The following is a 16,590-nucleotide window of genomic DNA, read 5'->3' as shown; positions in this document are numbered from 1 at the left end:
TATGAAGGCCAGAACAGAACACTGTGTGTATTGAGTCTCACTCAGGTTGTGGAATGTATCTTGCTTTCAGTTTTATTATTTAGTTTTTAAGGAAGAAAAAACAAGTTTCATTCCGAACACTAATGCACACTATTAATATTACTAACTGAACTAGTATAACTAACATCCGAACAAATGTGTGAAATTACATTAAAATAATGTTCAGAATTTAAACATTTATATTTTATTCTTTTTTTCTAATTAACTTTTAAAATGTAATATTAACTTTGTATGTTTAAGAAACTACATCTTAATGGCTAATTAAGAGGTGTAATCCTGTAATTAAGAGGTCTGAATCTCTTCCCTAAAAGTTACACTCGGTGCTGTGATATATCTAGAGTTAAAACAGTTAAATCCCATTTTTAAATCACTAATTTAATTACATCCTTCCTATTGAAATTCCTTGGTCTTTACTGTTTGTTTGGCTTGATCATTCCCCATGCTTGCAATCAAAAACCTGAATTTTTGAACATATTTTGCAAAGTACATTAACAGTTTGTGTATTTTATTTTGGTTGTATTAGGGAAGGCTTGGAAAATCTGGATTTACGGTATATATGTTATTGTCACTGTTGTGTAGTTTGGATTCAAGGAACATAGGAGGACAACAGGTGTGGAAGCACAAAAGCTTGTGGTGAATTGAGGAAGTTGGTAGAAATTGTTCAGTTTGTCATAACTTTGCTGATAAAACTAAAGGTAATAATGAAGAAAAACCTTAAACTTTGTGGTCATGACATGAAATTATTTTTTTAAAAACTCTTCGTAAGTGGCAAAATTTAAAAAGAAAACATTTCTAGTTTTTCAAGAGTGATTGGATCCATTGTCTTTTTTCAAGTCTGGTGTATTCTAGTTTTGATTTATTTGGCATTATCCATTTGATTTATTTGGCATTATTTTTAATTGTTAAATGAAATTTAACCTTAGTATGTGTTGTGTAGAAAGTACACCAACCTCTATATTTCAGCTACAGATTGTTTTTCTTAGTTCTAGTATTTGTATTTTTGCTCTTTATGATAATCAGAATTTACTTTGGAGAGAAAATACAACAACAGACAAAAGAAGTTGGTTGAAGGCAATCCTGTTCTAAAACCAGAATCAAGTATTGAGGCTAAAATTTGGTTTCTTAAATTCAAGTCAGCAATTTTATTGTGATGCTAATACTTTAACACACTTCTGAACTTCAGTAATTGCTCACGGTAGGATTAAATTAGAATTATCTGATCAATAATCAGTAATGTGAACTGTTTATGTCACTACACATAGAGATTTGCACTACTCTAGCATCAGATATTGGGAGATTCAGAAATGATGTATACATGGTGGATATATCCTTTCTGAATTCCTAAAGAATCAATTTTTATAAAGAGGGACTTCATGATGGTATGTTGAGCAAAATATGACTCTTGATTTGGCAGCAATAAGACAGCAATACTACATTGTTTTCATTATCATGGTTCAGTGAATAACCTCTATTGGTGTCTACATAGAATTTACTGTTGTAGACTCATAGAGTTAGTCCATTCTGCAGAGTTGGATTTTTAACAATATTGGAATATCTCACTTCCCCAATCCTCTTGCTATCAAAAACCAGATGAAATTCAAGAGTCATACATTGCTTGTAGGAAATGTATGGTAGGGCTTGTGTGATTGGGCCTTCCTTCCAAAAGGACCAGCTGTCAAAATATCCTTTGCCTCAAAGATGGTGTTGTTAGAAGAGGATGCTCCAAATTGAGGCTATGACTGAACCTAGGATTGGAGGCATTGTCTTACGCATTTTGAGCTTGGTATTTTGGTCATTGGCACATTGAGTATGAAAGACTAGGACAGACCTTGGAATTCTACTATGTGTGTTCCTGCTTGCCATCCTCCATTAAAAGTATGCCACATCACTTTGACTGTCCTCAGGGAAAGGAGCACATAAGTACAGTACATACCAGAGCACATAAGTACAGTTGTACCTCTGTATGCGAACTGGATCCGTTCCGGAGCCCTGTTCGCATCCTGAAGCGAACACAACCTGCACCTGTGCATGCGCGGGTCATGATTCGCTGTTTCCGCGCATGCGCGTGACGTCATTTTGACCATCTACGCATGTGACGAAACCCGGAAGTAATGCGCTCCGTTACTTCCAGGTTGTCACAGCGCGCAACCCGAAAATACTCATCCCGAAGCTCCTTCAACCTGAGGTATGACTGTAATCAAGCCTCAAAACTAAAAGATACATATTATTGTTGCAAGGTCAACCAAGATGCAGTTTTACTAGGTAAAGTTGGTGGAAAGTCTTCTGGTCACTGTTATAACCTGGGCAACTAGGTTCAGCAGTGAATTTAGATCACACCAAAGCTGTGAGCCTGAATGACCAAAAAGGGCTCTAAGTACAATCACTAGTAGAAGACCTACTTCCTCTAAACTTCAAGATCTGCAAACAAGCATTATTTCAGTTGTGGCTGCTAGATACTTTCAGTCAAATCCAAAAATCCATATTCTGCATTTGGAGTATGTGGAAGTGAGGAATATCAGATAGGAAAACAATGGCTGGCATCCAAAGAATTGCCACAGGAGACAAAGTGGGCTTCAGACTTTAACAGATCCCCATGCTGTGTGGTGAACTTTTTTTTAAAAACTGAGGATTATTTAAAAGCAGTCTATGATAGGACATATATGGCAGCTTTTCAATAGAAATAAAAGCCAGCATTGTACTGATCAAGCCTTGCTCTTGTGCCTGAGCAGATCTTTGAATCCCAAGCTATATATGGTGTATCAATATACAATTAAAATAAAATGTAATGAATAATAGAACATGGAATGATGATGATATTTTGAAATTATTCTATGTGTGTAACCTTTCAGTTAGGAAAACTTGTATTAGCTTTTATAATGGAAAAGTTAATTCATTATTTTTGTATGCAGCTTGGCAAAAGAAAAGGTTATGTATGAAAAAGAAGCAAAACAGCAAGAAGAAAAGATTGAGAAAATGAAAGCTGAAGATTCTGAAAATTATGCCATTAAAAAACAGGTAAACAACTTCATAGTTCATGAATATATGTTATCAGTTGTTATTTTTAACTGAAAAGTATTATGTGTAGGTTTTTTAAAAAAATGTTTCAAATTTGTGTTTTTGTGGACATATAAAAATAATATTTAGTGCTATACTAGAAGTCTCCAAGTTGAGGCCCCAGGGAAAGGAGTTAAACTTCCTCTCACCTGCCTGCAGTCTGGACTGTGTATCTTCACTTTGGGTGTAAAAATGATTGCCTACATAGTTAATTCTAGAAATATTAATGGTTTGCAGAAATAGTAACGAAATAAGCATTGGGGTGAAATAACTGGTCATTGGTGCTCTGTAACAGGTTTCAAGGATTAGAAATGTTGCCTTCCCACACAGTGCATGGTACTGGCAGTTAGTGACTATGCCATGTGCCAGCCGCTCCTCCAACCTGTGGAATTGCAGTTGTCCTATCAGTCAGCCCTTGGGTCTGCAGATGATGCTGTTGCTGAAAGGCAGGTCAGCTCTGAGTAAGGCCTCCCTCATCCATGATCTGATTATGAATGAGGAGGTTGATCTAGTCTGTTTCACTGAGACCTGGGTAGGTGAGCAGGGTGGAGTTGATGCAGCATCAGGGCACACTTGAGCATTTGTTTTGGGGGGTGGGTGTTGCTGTAGTCTGTAGATATTCCACCTCTTTCCCGGCAATCTTTTCAGGACTTCATAGAGCCTGTCCCAACATGACACTAGCCCAATGCATTGGCAGGTCACAATCTGGACCTTGTTTTCTCAACTGGACAGGAAGAGGGTGATCTGAAAGGGTGGGGGATAGTGACATCAGTCCCTTATCATAGTAATATCAGTTCCTGTTGAGGTTTAGACTTTCAGCACCTTTTCCCCTTTGCAGAGATGGGGAACCTATTAGGGTGGTGTGCCCTTAGAGGCTGATGGATCCAATGAGTTTCCAGAGGACTCTGGGGAAAATTTTAGATTCTATGAGTGGCACTCCTGTCAAAGCCCTGGCTCAGGAACCTCAGGAACATGCAAATGGCTTGGGCAATTGACATGATTGCCCCTGAGCAACCTACAAATGTGTAGTCTGTTTGGTTTCCTAGTATACTCCAAAGCATAGGGCAAGGAAACAAGCTGGAAGACCACTCAAACAGAGCTAGAAGAAATCTCTGATTGAATGCAGTCAAATACTGGTGAGGGCTCATCATTGAGCCTACCTAGTGGCAGTAAAGGCACCAAAGAAGGCATACTTTGCTGCCCCCATTGCATCCTCATTGTGCTGTCCAGCAGAGCTTTTCTGGTTAGTGCAGGGCTTCGTACCATCTGACCTGAAAGATGTGGCAAAACTGATGGTAACTGTGACTTGGTTGCAAAGCTTTTTGAGGATAAGATCGCTTAACCCAAGGTACTATTTCTGGGTTAGCAGAGTCTGTAACCTGAAGCGTCTGTAACCTGAAGCATCTGTAACCCAAGGTACCACTGTATGCTATCAGCATATGCTAATGGCACACAGCTCTACTTCTACTTTACATCTGCCTGTGTGACAGTGGATGCACTGGACTGTTGTCTTGCTTCTGTAATGGACTGGATGAGAGCCAACAAACTGAAGCTCAATCCAGTTGAGAGTGAGGTACTCATAGTAGGTGGTTGCCTAGACCAGATAACTGGGAGGTTGCCTGCTCTTGATTGGGTTACACCCTCTCTAAAGGTGTGTTTATATAGGTTAGAGGTACTTCTGGATCCATTGCTTGTCGCTTGAGGTTCAGGTGGTCTTGGTGGTGTGGAGTGCCTTCTGTCAGCTTGGGTTGGTGGCCCAGGTGCACCCCTTTCCAAAGAAGCATAGCCTAATTTCTGTTGTCTATGCTGTGGTAACCTCTAGGCTAGATTACAGTGGTACCTCAGGTTAAGTACTTAATTCGTTCCGGAGGTCCATTCTTAACCTGATACTGTTCTTAACCTGAAGCACCACTTTAGCTAATGGGGCCTCCTGCTGCCACCGCGCCACCGGAGCACGATTTCTGTTCTCATCCTGAATCAAAGTTTTTAACCTGAAGCACTATTTCTGGGTTAGCGGAGTCTGTAACCTGAAGTGTATGTAACTTGAAGCGTATGTAACCTGAGGTACCACTGTACTGCAATGTGTTATATGTAAGACTGGTGCAACATTCTTCTGGTGCAACATTCAGGGGCCAGATTGACCATCAGGGCAAGACAGTTTCAGCACATTACTGCTACACTGAGCCTACTGCACTGGTTTCCAGTTAGTTTCCGGGCCCAATTCAAACGGCTGCTCTTGACCTATAAAGCCTTAAACAGATGAACCAGAGCAAACCTGGCAATCATAATCTGAAGCCAATCATTGTATGAAGCTTTCTTTGTGTGCCACCTCAACAAGAGCTCTGGGTGGGTGGCAACATGAGAATGGACCTTTTCTGCAGTGGCTCCCTCCCCGTTTCTGGGGTACTCACCGCAGGAGGTTTGCCTGGTGCCTTTATTAGATACCGTTAGGAAACAAGCAAAAACATTTCTCTATAATCAAGCCTTTGGCTGATTAACATTCTATGTCCTTTTAAATGTGTTTTTGGGAGGGAGGTTATTGGTTTGTTTTTGTTTTATTATGTATATTTTGTGTTCTCATTCTGTATTTTCATGTTGTGAATCAGCCTGTGACCTTCGAATGGAGGGCAGTATTTAAATTTAATAAATAAATAAATAAATTATTTCTAGTCTGTAGAAACTGATTTGCCTTAAGTTACAGTGCCCATCACTTTTATGGATTATAGGGTATCTTAGACATTCTATTGGAATCGTACAGACTGTCCTGGTGCTGTTGTATAACTATATAAACATGGACTCTGTGGTCTTTTAATTGCCCTTAAGATGATACACACAAGGTCTTTTAGATCCCTGATCCCTTATGCATGCATCATTTCTTTTAACTGAAAGCCTCTTAGAGTTATGGTTGTTGTTTTTAAAACATACCGAATGTTAACACCCCTTAACTATATTGCTGCATCATCATGAGAAGCTATTATGCTATTTTAATGATAGTTTGCTAAGAGACATTTAGACTCAATACCATGGACATAAAGTGCTCCCCAATTTGCTCTCCCCCTTTTAGTTTAGGTGCTCTATCTTTCTAGTGAAATCCACAAATAGTGTAGGAAGAACCCCATCTGCCACTGTTGCATCCCCAGCATTGAAAGTGGTTGTGTAGAAAGAAAGAAAAACAGATAATTCTGATCGTGGATCTCTTACATTTTGCATACTTTGGTCCACAATTACATGTGGACCTTGAAATCTGTTCTGGGTTTCATAGTTGGAAGCTCAATGGGACATTGTTTGAGATGCCTTGGTCTAGTGGCTATTAAGAAGCTACTTTTAATTCCTTTTGGTACCACAGTGCTTTATAGGTTGAAAGAAGCGACAACATTATAAAATAAATTCAGAATGGGAGCTTCTGGTCACTGGAGTTGTTGGTTGTTTTCTGAAGACAGAACATATACTCTGTCTATGTGTCAGCCAAATTGTGGACATATTTTTTTCATGACTACAGGTGCTTGCAGTTGCACACACTGGATTCTGTTAATACTTTTGCTTAAATACAATCATGTGAGGGCTTAAAATTCATATAATTGTTAATTAATTTTCATTTCTATCCAGGCTGGATACATGATAGAATTAGCTGTTTACACCACATTTTCAGTGCGTGATTTTGAGGGTTAAAAATATTCCATGATTTTGTATGCAATTACAAAATTGTTTTCTGTAGATGTATGCAAGATGTTCAAATTCAGTGGGGTGCCAGACCAGTAATTTTGTTCAAAAAGCATGGTGAGAATAATCTCTCTCCTAAAATGAAGCCCAAGAATGAGTAATAACTTTTTATGCATGATAAGCATCAAAAATATGAGCCTGCTGGTCTTTGGTTTTCATTTTACTTTACCTTTGTCTTTTAGTCAGAACCTCCTGCAGTGAGCATACAATGTGATCAATAACTCAATAACTTTTTTCATGCAGTAATTATCTCTGTGTGGTATTATCTGAACACTGTTTTTATTTATTACCAAAAAGATGCAGGAGATATTTATATAACCAGCTGATCCCATTTTGGACGAAGCTGTTTTTGACAGCAGGGGAAATAGTTTAAATTAAATAGTTTTTAAAAACAAATATTTCATGGAAAGCTTTTTAGCAGATCTTGCTTTGGTTTTAAAAAGTATTCCTGTGTACTTAAAATTTTTTTTTGTGTATAGAGTAACTTCAATAGGTTTGCATTATTTTAAGCAGCTAACTTAAACAGTAGAGTTGTACACTAAAATTGAATAGTTCATATACTTAATGAACTTCCATTTTGCAGATTGAGGTCTTGCAAGAATCTCGAATGATGATTCCTGATTGCCAACGCAGATTAGAAGCTGCACATGCAGATCTTGCTCAGCTATTAGTAAGTACAAAAGAAATAACATTTTGTAGAGCTTTAAACTGAATATTTTTAGTTGATAGATCAAGCTAAAAGGTAGATAATCAATTGATTGATCATGCATATGTCTCATTGCTACCACAACTTTAACAAATATTCATTTCAAGAATACTGAAGGAACTTTGAGAACCTAAACCAAACCTGCCACTTGCTTGAAGGAAAAGACATATTTAATATTTTTTTATTTTCTGTTAGAGTAACCAATCCAAACCAAAACCCGCCCCCTGCAAAACATGCCTGCTAACTTTAAGGTACAAAAATTAAAATTTGCCCTAGCAATGAATCAACTACAGCTATAGTTAATTAATATTTAAACTCTTTGAGCTTGCAGCTTTAAATTTCTGCTGTTTATCTGTACTTTGGGAGTTGGTGTAGAAGTAAACCTAGATCAAGTATCAGATTTGGCCTCAGGAATCCCAGGTTCATTTCCTCCTCTGCTGTGAATCTTTGGGCTAGTCACCATCTCTGTGTCCGTATCACAGAGTAGCTGTGAGGATAAAATGGGGATGGGGAGAACCATGTATATCACCCTAAGAAGCAAAGGGGATGGGGGATAAAAAGAATGCAGTGGGACTGTGTGTTCTCTCTCTATAATTCCCCACTTCAACTTTAGGCCCATACGAAACAGGATTTGAAATCTGCTTTAGACCTTGGTTTCAAAGTTTATTTAAGATAGAACATTCATAGCGTTAATCTTGGCTAAGATTTGTGACAGGGACGTGGGTGGCACTGTGGGTTAAACCACAGAGCCTAGGACTTGCCGATCAGAAGGTTGGTGGTTCGAATCCCCATGACGGGGTGAGCTCCCGTTGCTCGGTCCCTGCTCCTGCCAACCTAGCAGTTCGAAAGCACAAAGTGCAAGTAGATAAATAGGTACCGCTCTGGTGGGAAGGTAAACGGCGTTTCCATGTGCTGCTCTGGTTTGCCAGAAGCGGCTTAGTCATGCTGGCCACATGACCTGGAAGCTGTACGCCGGCTCCCTCGGCCAATAAAGCGAGATGAGCGCTGCAACCCCAGAGTCTGTCATGACTGGACCTAATGGTCAGGGGACCCTTTACCTTTAACTTTAAGATTTGTGGCAAGTTGCCAGGGGGCTTTAAAACTAAATATCACGATAAAGTGAAGAGCCATGTTAGGTCTGTACTGGTGTCAACATTTTTGTTGAATCCAGGTGCTTACTATCACAATACTGGCAAAGAAAAATGCACATTACATACTGTTTTTTGAAATAGGTGATTTAGTGTGCCCCTAAAAACAACAACACCATAGAAATATTTGGAGTAGCAATCATTATCTTAATCATTGATTGAACTGATTGCTCCAAAGTTAGGCTATTAGAATCACTGGTATGCATACTAACATTGTTTTTGAAGGTTTTCTACTTGGTTGCTTTTCTATATGCCTCCCAAAACTTCACCTCCTTGGAATTGAATGGAAAAGTGAAATGGAGTTCAGTATCATTTTCATATTGGTTGCATTGCACTCCAAATTCCTGGTTAACTTTCCCAGCTGTTTCATGTAGATTTTATATTCTACATCCATTACATTTATACTTATCTGATCAAGGCAGAACAGAGCGGTACTATGACTTATCTTGATTGGGACACTATACTTCTGTTGATGTAGCCTAGAATAGCATTAGCTTTTTTTTGCTACTGCATCACACTGTTGATTCATGTTAAACTTGTGGTCTCCTTTTCACATGTGCTATGGGCAAGCCAGGTGTCCCCCATCTTATGCTGCAGCTGGTTCATCCTGCCTAAGTGTAGAACCTTGCATTTGTTTCTATTGAAATTCATTTTGTTTGTTTGGGTTCAGTTCTCCAATCTTTTAAGGTCTTTTAAAATCCTGATTCTGTCTTCTACGGCATTAGCTATCCCTTGTAGTTTAGTGTTATCTGCAGATTTGATGAGCATCCCCTTAATTCCTTTATCCAAGTCATTTTGAAAGACATTGAACAACAGTGGGTCTTTTTTTTTTGAGAAACCCATGCTGGGTCTTAGTAATCATGGCATCCTTTTCTAAGTGTTCACAGACCAGCTGTTGAATTATCTGTTCTAGGACCTTTCCTGGTGTTGAAGACAAGCTGACCGGTCTTTTTTCCCCTTCTTGAAGATGGAGGACAACATTTGCCTGTTTCCAGTCTGCAGGGACCTCACCTGTTCCCAAAGAATTCTTTAAAATTATAGACAGAGGCAAACTCCTTTAGTACCTTTGAGCACAGCTCATCAGACCCTGGATATTTATTCATTCAAAGTAGCTAGGTGTTCCATTACCTATCTTGGGCTGCAGCTCCCTCCTTGCATCATTTATTCTGGTATCACCAGGTTGGGTTGCTTTCCTCTGGGCCAAAACATGGGTAAAATAGGAATTGAGCAGTTCTGCCTTCTTTCTGTCACCCAACAGCATTTCTTTCATCTTCTCCACGCAGAGGACCTATTATTTCTATGGTGTTCCCTTGCTTTGAATGTAGCCAAATAAACTGTTTAAAATTATTTTAAACCTCTCTTGCAAGCCTAAATATTTATATTTTATTGAAAAATTTCAGTGATAAAATAAAGTAAATGAACAGAAAAAAATGAAAAATAAAAAGGAAAAAATACTTGAAATTGTGATACAATACAAATATAGGTAATTTAAGTCTCACACAACTACTGCATCTCTCCTTTTTTACTGTTTGGTAATCTGCTTTAGGAAAGCATCATCCAAGTCTTTAGTCTGGCTTGGAGGTCTATAGCAGACACCCACAGTAAGGTTACTGTTGTTTCCCTCTCCTACATATACTCTCAAATCATCCTTCCATGCTCAAGTCATGGATCTCTTCACAAGTGTACACATCCATTACATTTAATGCTGCTCCTCCTTCCTTCCTGTTTGAGCTATTCCTTTTGAATAGACCCTTAATTTATACATTCCGGTCACCCCACCATGTTTCCATAATGCCTTTTAGATAATATTTGCCAACCTGTATTAAGAGCTCAAATTCAACTTGCTTGTTTTCCATACTCCGTGCATTAGTATAGAAACAACTGAAACAATGCATTATTCCCTCCAGTTGATTCCTTCTTGTAGTTTTCTGCTCTTTAGCATGTTTTTTTTTAGCACCGTCTCAGTTTTCTGTGCATCCATGAAGCTATTATCCCAGTACCAGGTATTCCCCTGTCATATGTAATATTGTCTGTATCCCCCTCAGGAGGGGACAGTATTGGCATCTGCTGGAGAGATTGTCATCTGCTGGAGCACCAGGGCAATAGAAACATCTTCCTTGCTTCAGCAATGAATGTGATAACAAAGCTTTCAGATTTTACTATTGTTTGTGACTGATTATCCATGTTTTGACTTTTCTATGCTAATCAAGCAGGAGCTGAGTACTTCTTTCCTTTGGGATTCATGCTAGCACTTTAAATGGGAACACTTCTTTGCAAGATTGTGTGGATTTATGATTAAAAGCTAAAGATTGGATTTCAGTGGGCCAAAAATGATTTATTAAAGGTCAGTGTGTTTTCAAAATTGGGCCTATGCAGTGAGAAGTAAGCACCGTAGCTCATTACTATGTCACCCTTTACCAATTCACTATCCTATGACTGTCAATTGAACCTAATAAACTGGGTATTATGTCATGTTCTGCTGATATTGAGTATCTATCAATCAATCTTTATTGGCATAGAAAAAGTGCATTGTATACATGGATCAGAATACAACACAGTTAACAAAACATAGTAGGAGATACTTTAGGATAAAACTGTCCAGTGAGGTACGAAAATGGCTTTTAGGACCTATGGTGACATAATTTCATAGTGTCACTCAAAAATCTTGCCACATTCTCCACAACATCATTACTACAATTGTTCAGCAGATAAGACACCCTGGAAGAGTCAGTGCAAGAACTCCTTTCCTTCAGTAAGGGGGCCAAATGCTTATCATATATTTTTGCATAAAATGGGCAGTAAAATAAAATGTGTGTGGTGGATTCGACTTGTTTTGTGCCACAAGGACATTATCTTTCAGGGTATGGGATTTTTGAGAATCTATCTTGCAAAACTGCAGGTGGTAAGATGTTAAATCGCCAGGGAAAGAGCTCTGTGTAGGTGGGAATCATAAAGCTGGTGTAAATATGGAGTGTCCTGGCCAAACAAGAGTGGAATACCCAACCCCAGTGGGGAACAGGTTTTATTGGCTGTACTGCAAAGGGTTTGGAATTCAATCTCTAGGATTCTTCACTTGATTATCTGGAATACTTCCAATTGTAGGCTCTGCAGAAAGCTGGGCTCATTGCAATCCAAACTGGATACTGAGTAATATCCAGTGTTACTCAGAATAGACCCACTGAAATCCATGCACTCAGTCTGGGTATGACTTACATTGAATATCACCCTATATGTTGGGAACTGAAGTGCTAAAGCCTCCTTCATGACACATATCAATGTAAACAAATAGTTTTAAGCTTTAATAATTTTTAAAATAGTGAAAAGTGTGCTTTGTTTAATTTCAGGAAAATGAAAAAGAGTTGGAAGAAGCTGAAGAATATAAAGAAGCACGTTCGGTACTTGAGTCAATAAAGTTAGAAGCCTAGATAGAGTACTGAAAAATCAATGTATACTTTGGGTCCATTGTTAACATAAATGGTCAGACATTAGTAAAATGTATTTCCTAAAGTAGTGTTAGGAATGATGATGTGCTCAAATGATCTGTACCTTTTTTTTGAAACCATTTTTGAAAGTTGTAAAATCCACAATACAAATTACAAATAAAAACAAAAAAAAAACAAGCCCAGAGAGCATTTTTCCTTATGATTTGTAATACAGAACGTATCTTACAGAAGTACAACAGTATTCAGAAACACACATCTGTATACAGTCTACACCAGCCTGGGCTGCTTTGTATACAGTTTAAGCACTTTATGTGGAATCTTAGTGTTTTAGCATAAAGGTCCTGAAACACCTGCACTTATTCTCTTTTGTATACAAGAGAGCGAAAGTTGTGGAGATCTTGATATATCTTTTCTGTAAGGGAGTACAGAGGAAATCTGACAACACATTTCAAGACTTTGCAATTTTTAATTGCTGTGGCATTTAGGTGTGCTCTCAAAATAAGTCTCAAAAGAAGGTGGGTCTCAAAGAAGCTATGTAAATCACTGTGTTATTAAGACTATCATTCTCTCTTGCTTTCTAATTCTGAGATCCTATAGATTCTAATATCCAAATTGTGATTCCTGTTTTTTAAATCCTTCATGTTTTCAGCTTTCCCCCCTGATAGACTTGATTGGTATTTCAACCCCATGTTTATAGCCATATTTGCCATTTTAGCCATGTCTGACAGCTTAGTCACTGCTTTGGTCGCTTAAAAAATGCCTTGATAATAGCTGCCCATTCTGTAGTTAATTCTTTTAATGCTGCAGCTATGAAGCAGTTCTTAACCCCTCTCCCTTAAACAGTGTTGCTTTCTGGTGGGTTAAGTGTTTAATGGAGAAGTCATAGCCATGTTGTGTAAGGATATAGAACCTGTGTAACAGCTTACCCCACTATGTACTGAGAGCAGTACTGTAGAAGTAAGGGTATGAGAAGTGGCTAAGAACAGAATACCATGTGACACATGGAAATATGTGCCCTTTAAGGAAGAGAGAAATTTATTTCATCTACTCTATTTCTGTTGTTGTATTGTTACATGGAAAAACATTATTGAAAAGAAAAACAATTAAAATGGTTTGACATGTACATTTTGGGCCTGTGATGGATTTGCATTACTTTTCTGCCTTCAGAGAAAAGACAGAGAAAACAAAATCATTTGACCTCTCAAAACCAAGGTCCAGAAGAAACAAAGAAATCACACAACAACTGGACACAAGGGATACGATTAGGATAGCTCAGTCAGTAAAGCATGAGTCTCTTAATCTTGTGGGTTTGAGCTCCACGTAGGGCAAAAGATTCCTACATTGCAGGGGGTTGGACTAGATTGACCCTTGGGATCCCTTCCAGTTCTTTGACTTTGACTCTAAAGGATCTGGAAACTAAGCCTTATGAGGAACAGCTGAGAGAGGTGGGTATGTTTAATCTGGATAAGAGGAAACTGAGAGGGAGATATAGCCATCTTCAAATATCTAAAAGGCTCACATGGAAGATGCAGCAAGCTTGTTTTCTGCTCTGGATGATAGGACCTGTACCAATGGATTTGTTACAAGAAAGGAGATTCTAACTAAACATCAGGAAGAACTTTCTGACAGTAAGAATTCATTCCTTGAAAGTTTTTAAGCAGAGGTTGGATGGTTATCTGTCATGGATGCTTTAGTTGAGATCCCTGCATTGTAGGGGGTTGAACCCTTGGGGACCCTTCCAACTCTACAATTCTAGGATTCTATTATAGTGGCCGTTTTGATATGTAAATGTTAGGAAAACAAGAAGTGAAAGTAATAGAGAAAGTTTATTGTTCCTGCTGGAGTGTGTGTCTGCAGGTCCCTTTCCGCACCCACACAACATATAGCTACAGCAGGGGTTCTAAACCAGTCCACAAGCTTCATTCAGATGGTCCAGGGTATGTCTGTGAATTTGTTGTTGAAGACAGGAGATGGCCCATCCATCTCATTAAAGATTTATACTGATTTTTGAATTGTATTTTATCACTTCTTTTATTTCTTGTATTTTATTGTATTCTATGGAATTTAGATTGTAATACAATAAAACACAATATATGAAGAAATAAAAAAGCAATAAAATAACAATTAAGAATCATCAGCATCTAGCACACTGCATTATAATTGCTACAATGGGCAGAAAAATCATTAAGTAGTCTGCCAAGAACCACCGCAATTTTCAAGTGGTCTGGGGAGCGGGAAAGTCTGGGAACTACTGAGAAAGTCTAATGAATTTTATTCAGAAGAGCCTTGAAAAGGGAGTAGGTCTTACCCAGGTTTGAACAGAAGCAAATTATTAGCAATCATATGGTGCATTTTTGCTGAACTGAATTATTTTGGAGTGGGAGGAAATTTACCCATACAGAGAGAGATGTATAAATATGCACACATGCAGAAACTATATATGCTAGGGGAAAGGGGTCTTGCCAAAGATATACCAATTTTGTGGGGTGAGGGGGTATTGAGGGGTGATAAACATGGAATCTTCCCTCATCACTGAATAAAATGCTATCTCCTAGCAAAAGCTGCAGCAAATGAATCCTTGATCATTTGTTTCTGCTCCGCGATGCAAATTAAATGTGGATTAAAATGTGAATTTGGGGAATGGGGAGGTTCTGTTACGTAACCATGTTAACTTCCCACCCTTTTTACTTTATTGGTATGTGTTGGTAGATCAGAACTTTAGGAATTAAATTGGGGACTTGGTAATAAACATGTTATCCGTAAACCATACAAAAGTACAAGTATTCCCAAACAGCACTCACTGTCCAGTTATTTCCTGCCACCTCAGGTCACTGCCTGCTGGGGATGCAATGCTTTGCTAGAAATAACTGTATTAATATTGTGTGCAGTGACCCTTTTAATTCCCCAGCGCATGCATCTAGTGAACAACTGTCTCCTTTACCAGAGTGCTTGAAAGGAACAGAACCCAACTTACAGGAACCTGTATTGCAGGCATAACATTGCTTGGGCTTCTCTGAATAAATCAGTTTATGAATTACATTACTGACTGAAAGATGTCATGCAAAAGTGTGCTCATAATTAAATTTTAAAGGCTAAAGCTACATTTATTTATATAGATGATTTATATACTGCCACAGGGTAGTTTACAACAAAGCAAACAGATAATAACATGATCCTTTAAAAGGCAACAAACCACAGAATAGTTACTAACAGAATCAGCAGCAGCAATCCAGTCTCTTCTCCAAATGTCTTTTGAAAAAGATCTTAAGTAACCACAAAAAAATGTAGAGAGGACCAGATGCACCTCAGAAGGAAGGAAATTCCATATATGAGGAGCTGCTATTAAACATTTTCCTTCCTGCCCCCCACCCACCACCATGTACCTCATACTAAAGAGGGTCCAACAGGGAGGCCACATCTACTGATCTTAGAGGACAGACTGGTTGATAAGGAAGAAGGTGCTTTTGCTGGGACCCAAGCCGTTTAGCATCTTGAACTGGACCTAGAAGACAATTGGCAACCAGTGTATTCACTAAGATGAGTAATATGTTAATGACCTGCTGCCTCTAGCAGCATTTTTGCTTCAGCAATTTCCAGACCATCTTCAAGGGTAGCCCTAGTCCAGCCTGGAGGTTACCAGAGCATGAGTAACCATAGTCAAACGCTCCCTGTCCAAAAATGACCATAGCTTGCACCAGGTGAAACTGCATAGTTGCTCCTAGTCACTGAGGCCACCTGGGCAAAGATAGTTCCAGGAACAACCCCAAATTATGCAACTGGTCCTTCAAGGTGAGTGAATCTCTATTAAGAACAGATAGTTCTGTCAACTTCTGGAAATCGGAAACCCACTTATGGCACTTCCATATTGTCTGGATTTAGTTTCAGTTTGTTGGCAAACATCCAGCCCATTGCTGCCTGATTAAGCACTTTCACTGCCTTTTGAGATACTGATGAAACAGAGATAGAGCTGGATGCTGGTGAGACCTCACTCCAAATCCCCTGATGACTGGTCCCAGTACAGTGGTACCTCAGGTTACATACGCTTCAGGTTACAGACACTTTAGGTTACAGACTCCGCTAACCCAGAAATATTACCTCGGGTTAAGAACTTTGCTTCAGGATGAGTACAGAAATCGTGCTCCAGCGGCGCGGCAGCAGCAGGAGACCCCATTAGCTAAAGTGGTGCTTCAGGTTAAGAACAGTTTCAGGTTAAGGATGGACCTCTGGAACGAATTAAGTACGTAACCAGAGGTAGCACTGTAGTTTCATATAGATGTTAATAATAATAAATTTTATTTATATCCCGCCCTCCCCAGCCGAAGCCGGGCTCAGGGTGGCTAACAACAATAAAACAGTACAACAGTACAACACAACACAACACTCTGAAATCATTCATTATAAAATTAATTCAAATCAAACCAATGGCAACCATTGGGCCAGAGCTCCGCGAAGATTGCCGAAGGAGGGAGTCAGGCTGTGC

At 38.9% G+C, this 16,590-nt stretch overlaps 1 protein-coding gene across 1 annotated transcript in view; it reads left to right on the top strand.

Annotated features, from left to right (window-relative positions):
* Positions 1-13,230, top strand: part of TBCA (tubulin folding cofactor A) — a 34,631-nt gene extending 21,401 nt beyond the window's left edge. The window contains exons 2-4 of the mRNA XM_081929457.1: positions 2,949-3,054; positions 7,397-7,483; positions 12,012-13,230. Of these exons, the coding sequence (XP_081785583.1) occupies positions 2,949-3,054; positions 7,397-7,483; positions 12,012-12,092 (274 nt within the window). The 3' untranslated portion in view covers positions 12,093-13,230. The remainder of the gene's footprint in view (positions 1-2,948; positions 3,055-7,396; positions 7,484-12,011) is intronic.
* The last annotated feature ends 3,360 nt before the right edge of the window (positions 13,231-16,590 follow it).

This window comes from Podarcis melisellensis (genome assembly GCF_964234715.1).
Source record: "Podarcis melisellensis genome assembly, chromosome: 11".
NCBI classification, from domain to species: domain Eukaryota; kingdom Metazoa; phylum Chordata; class Lepidosauria; order Squamata; family Lacertidae; genus Podarcis; species Podarcis melisellensis.
This window is presented reverse-complemented; position numbering and strand designations above follow the sequence as displayed.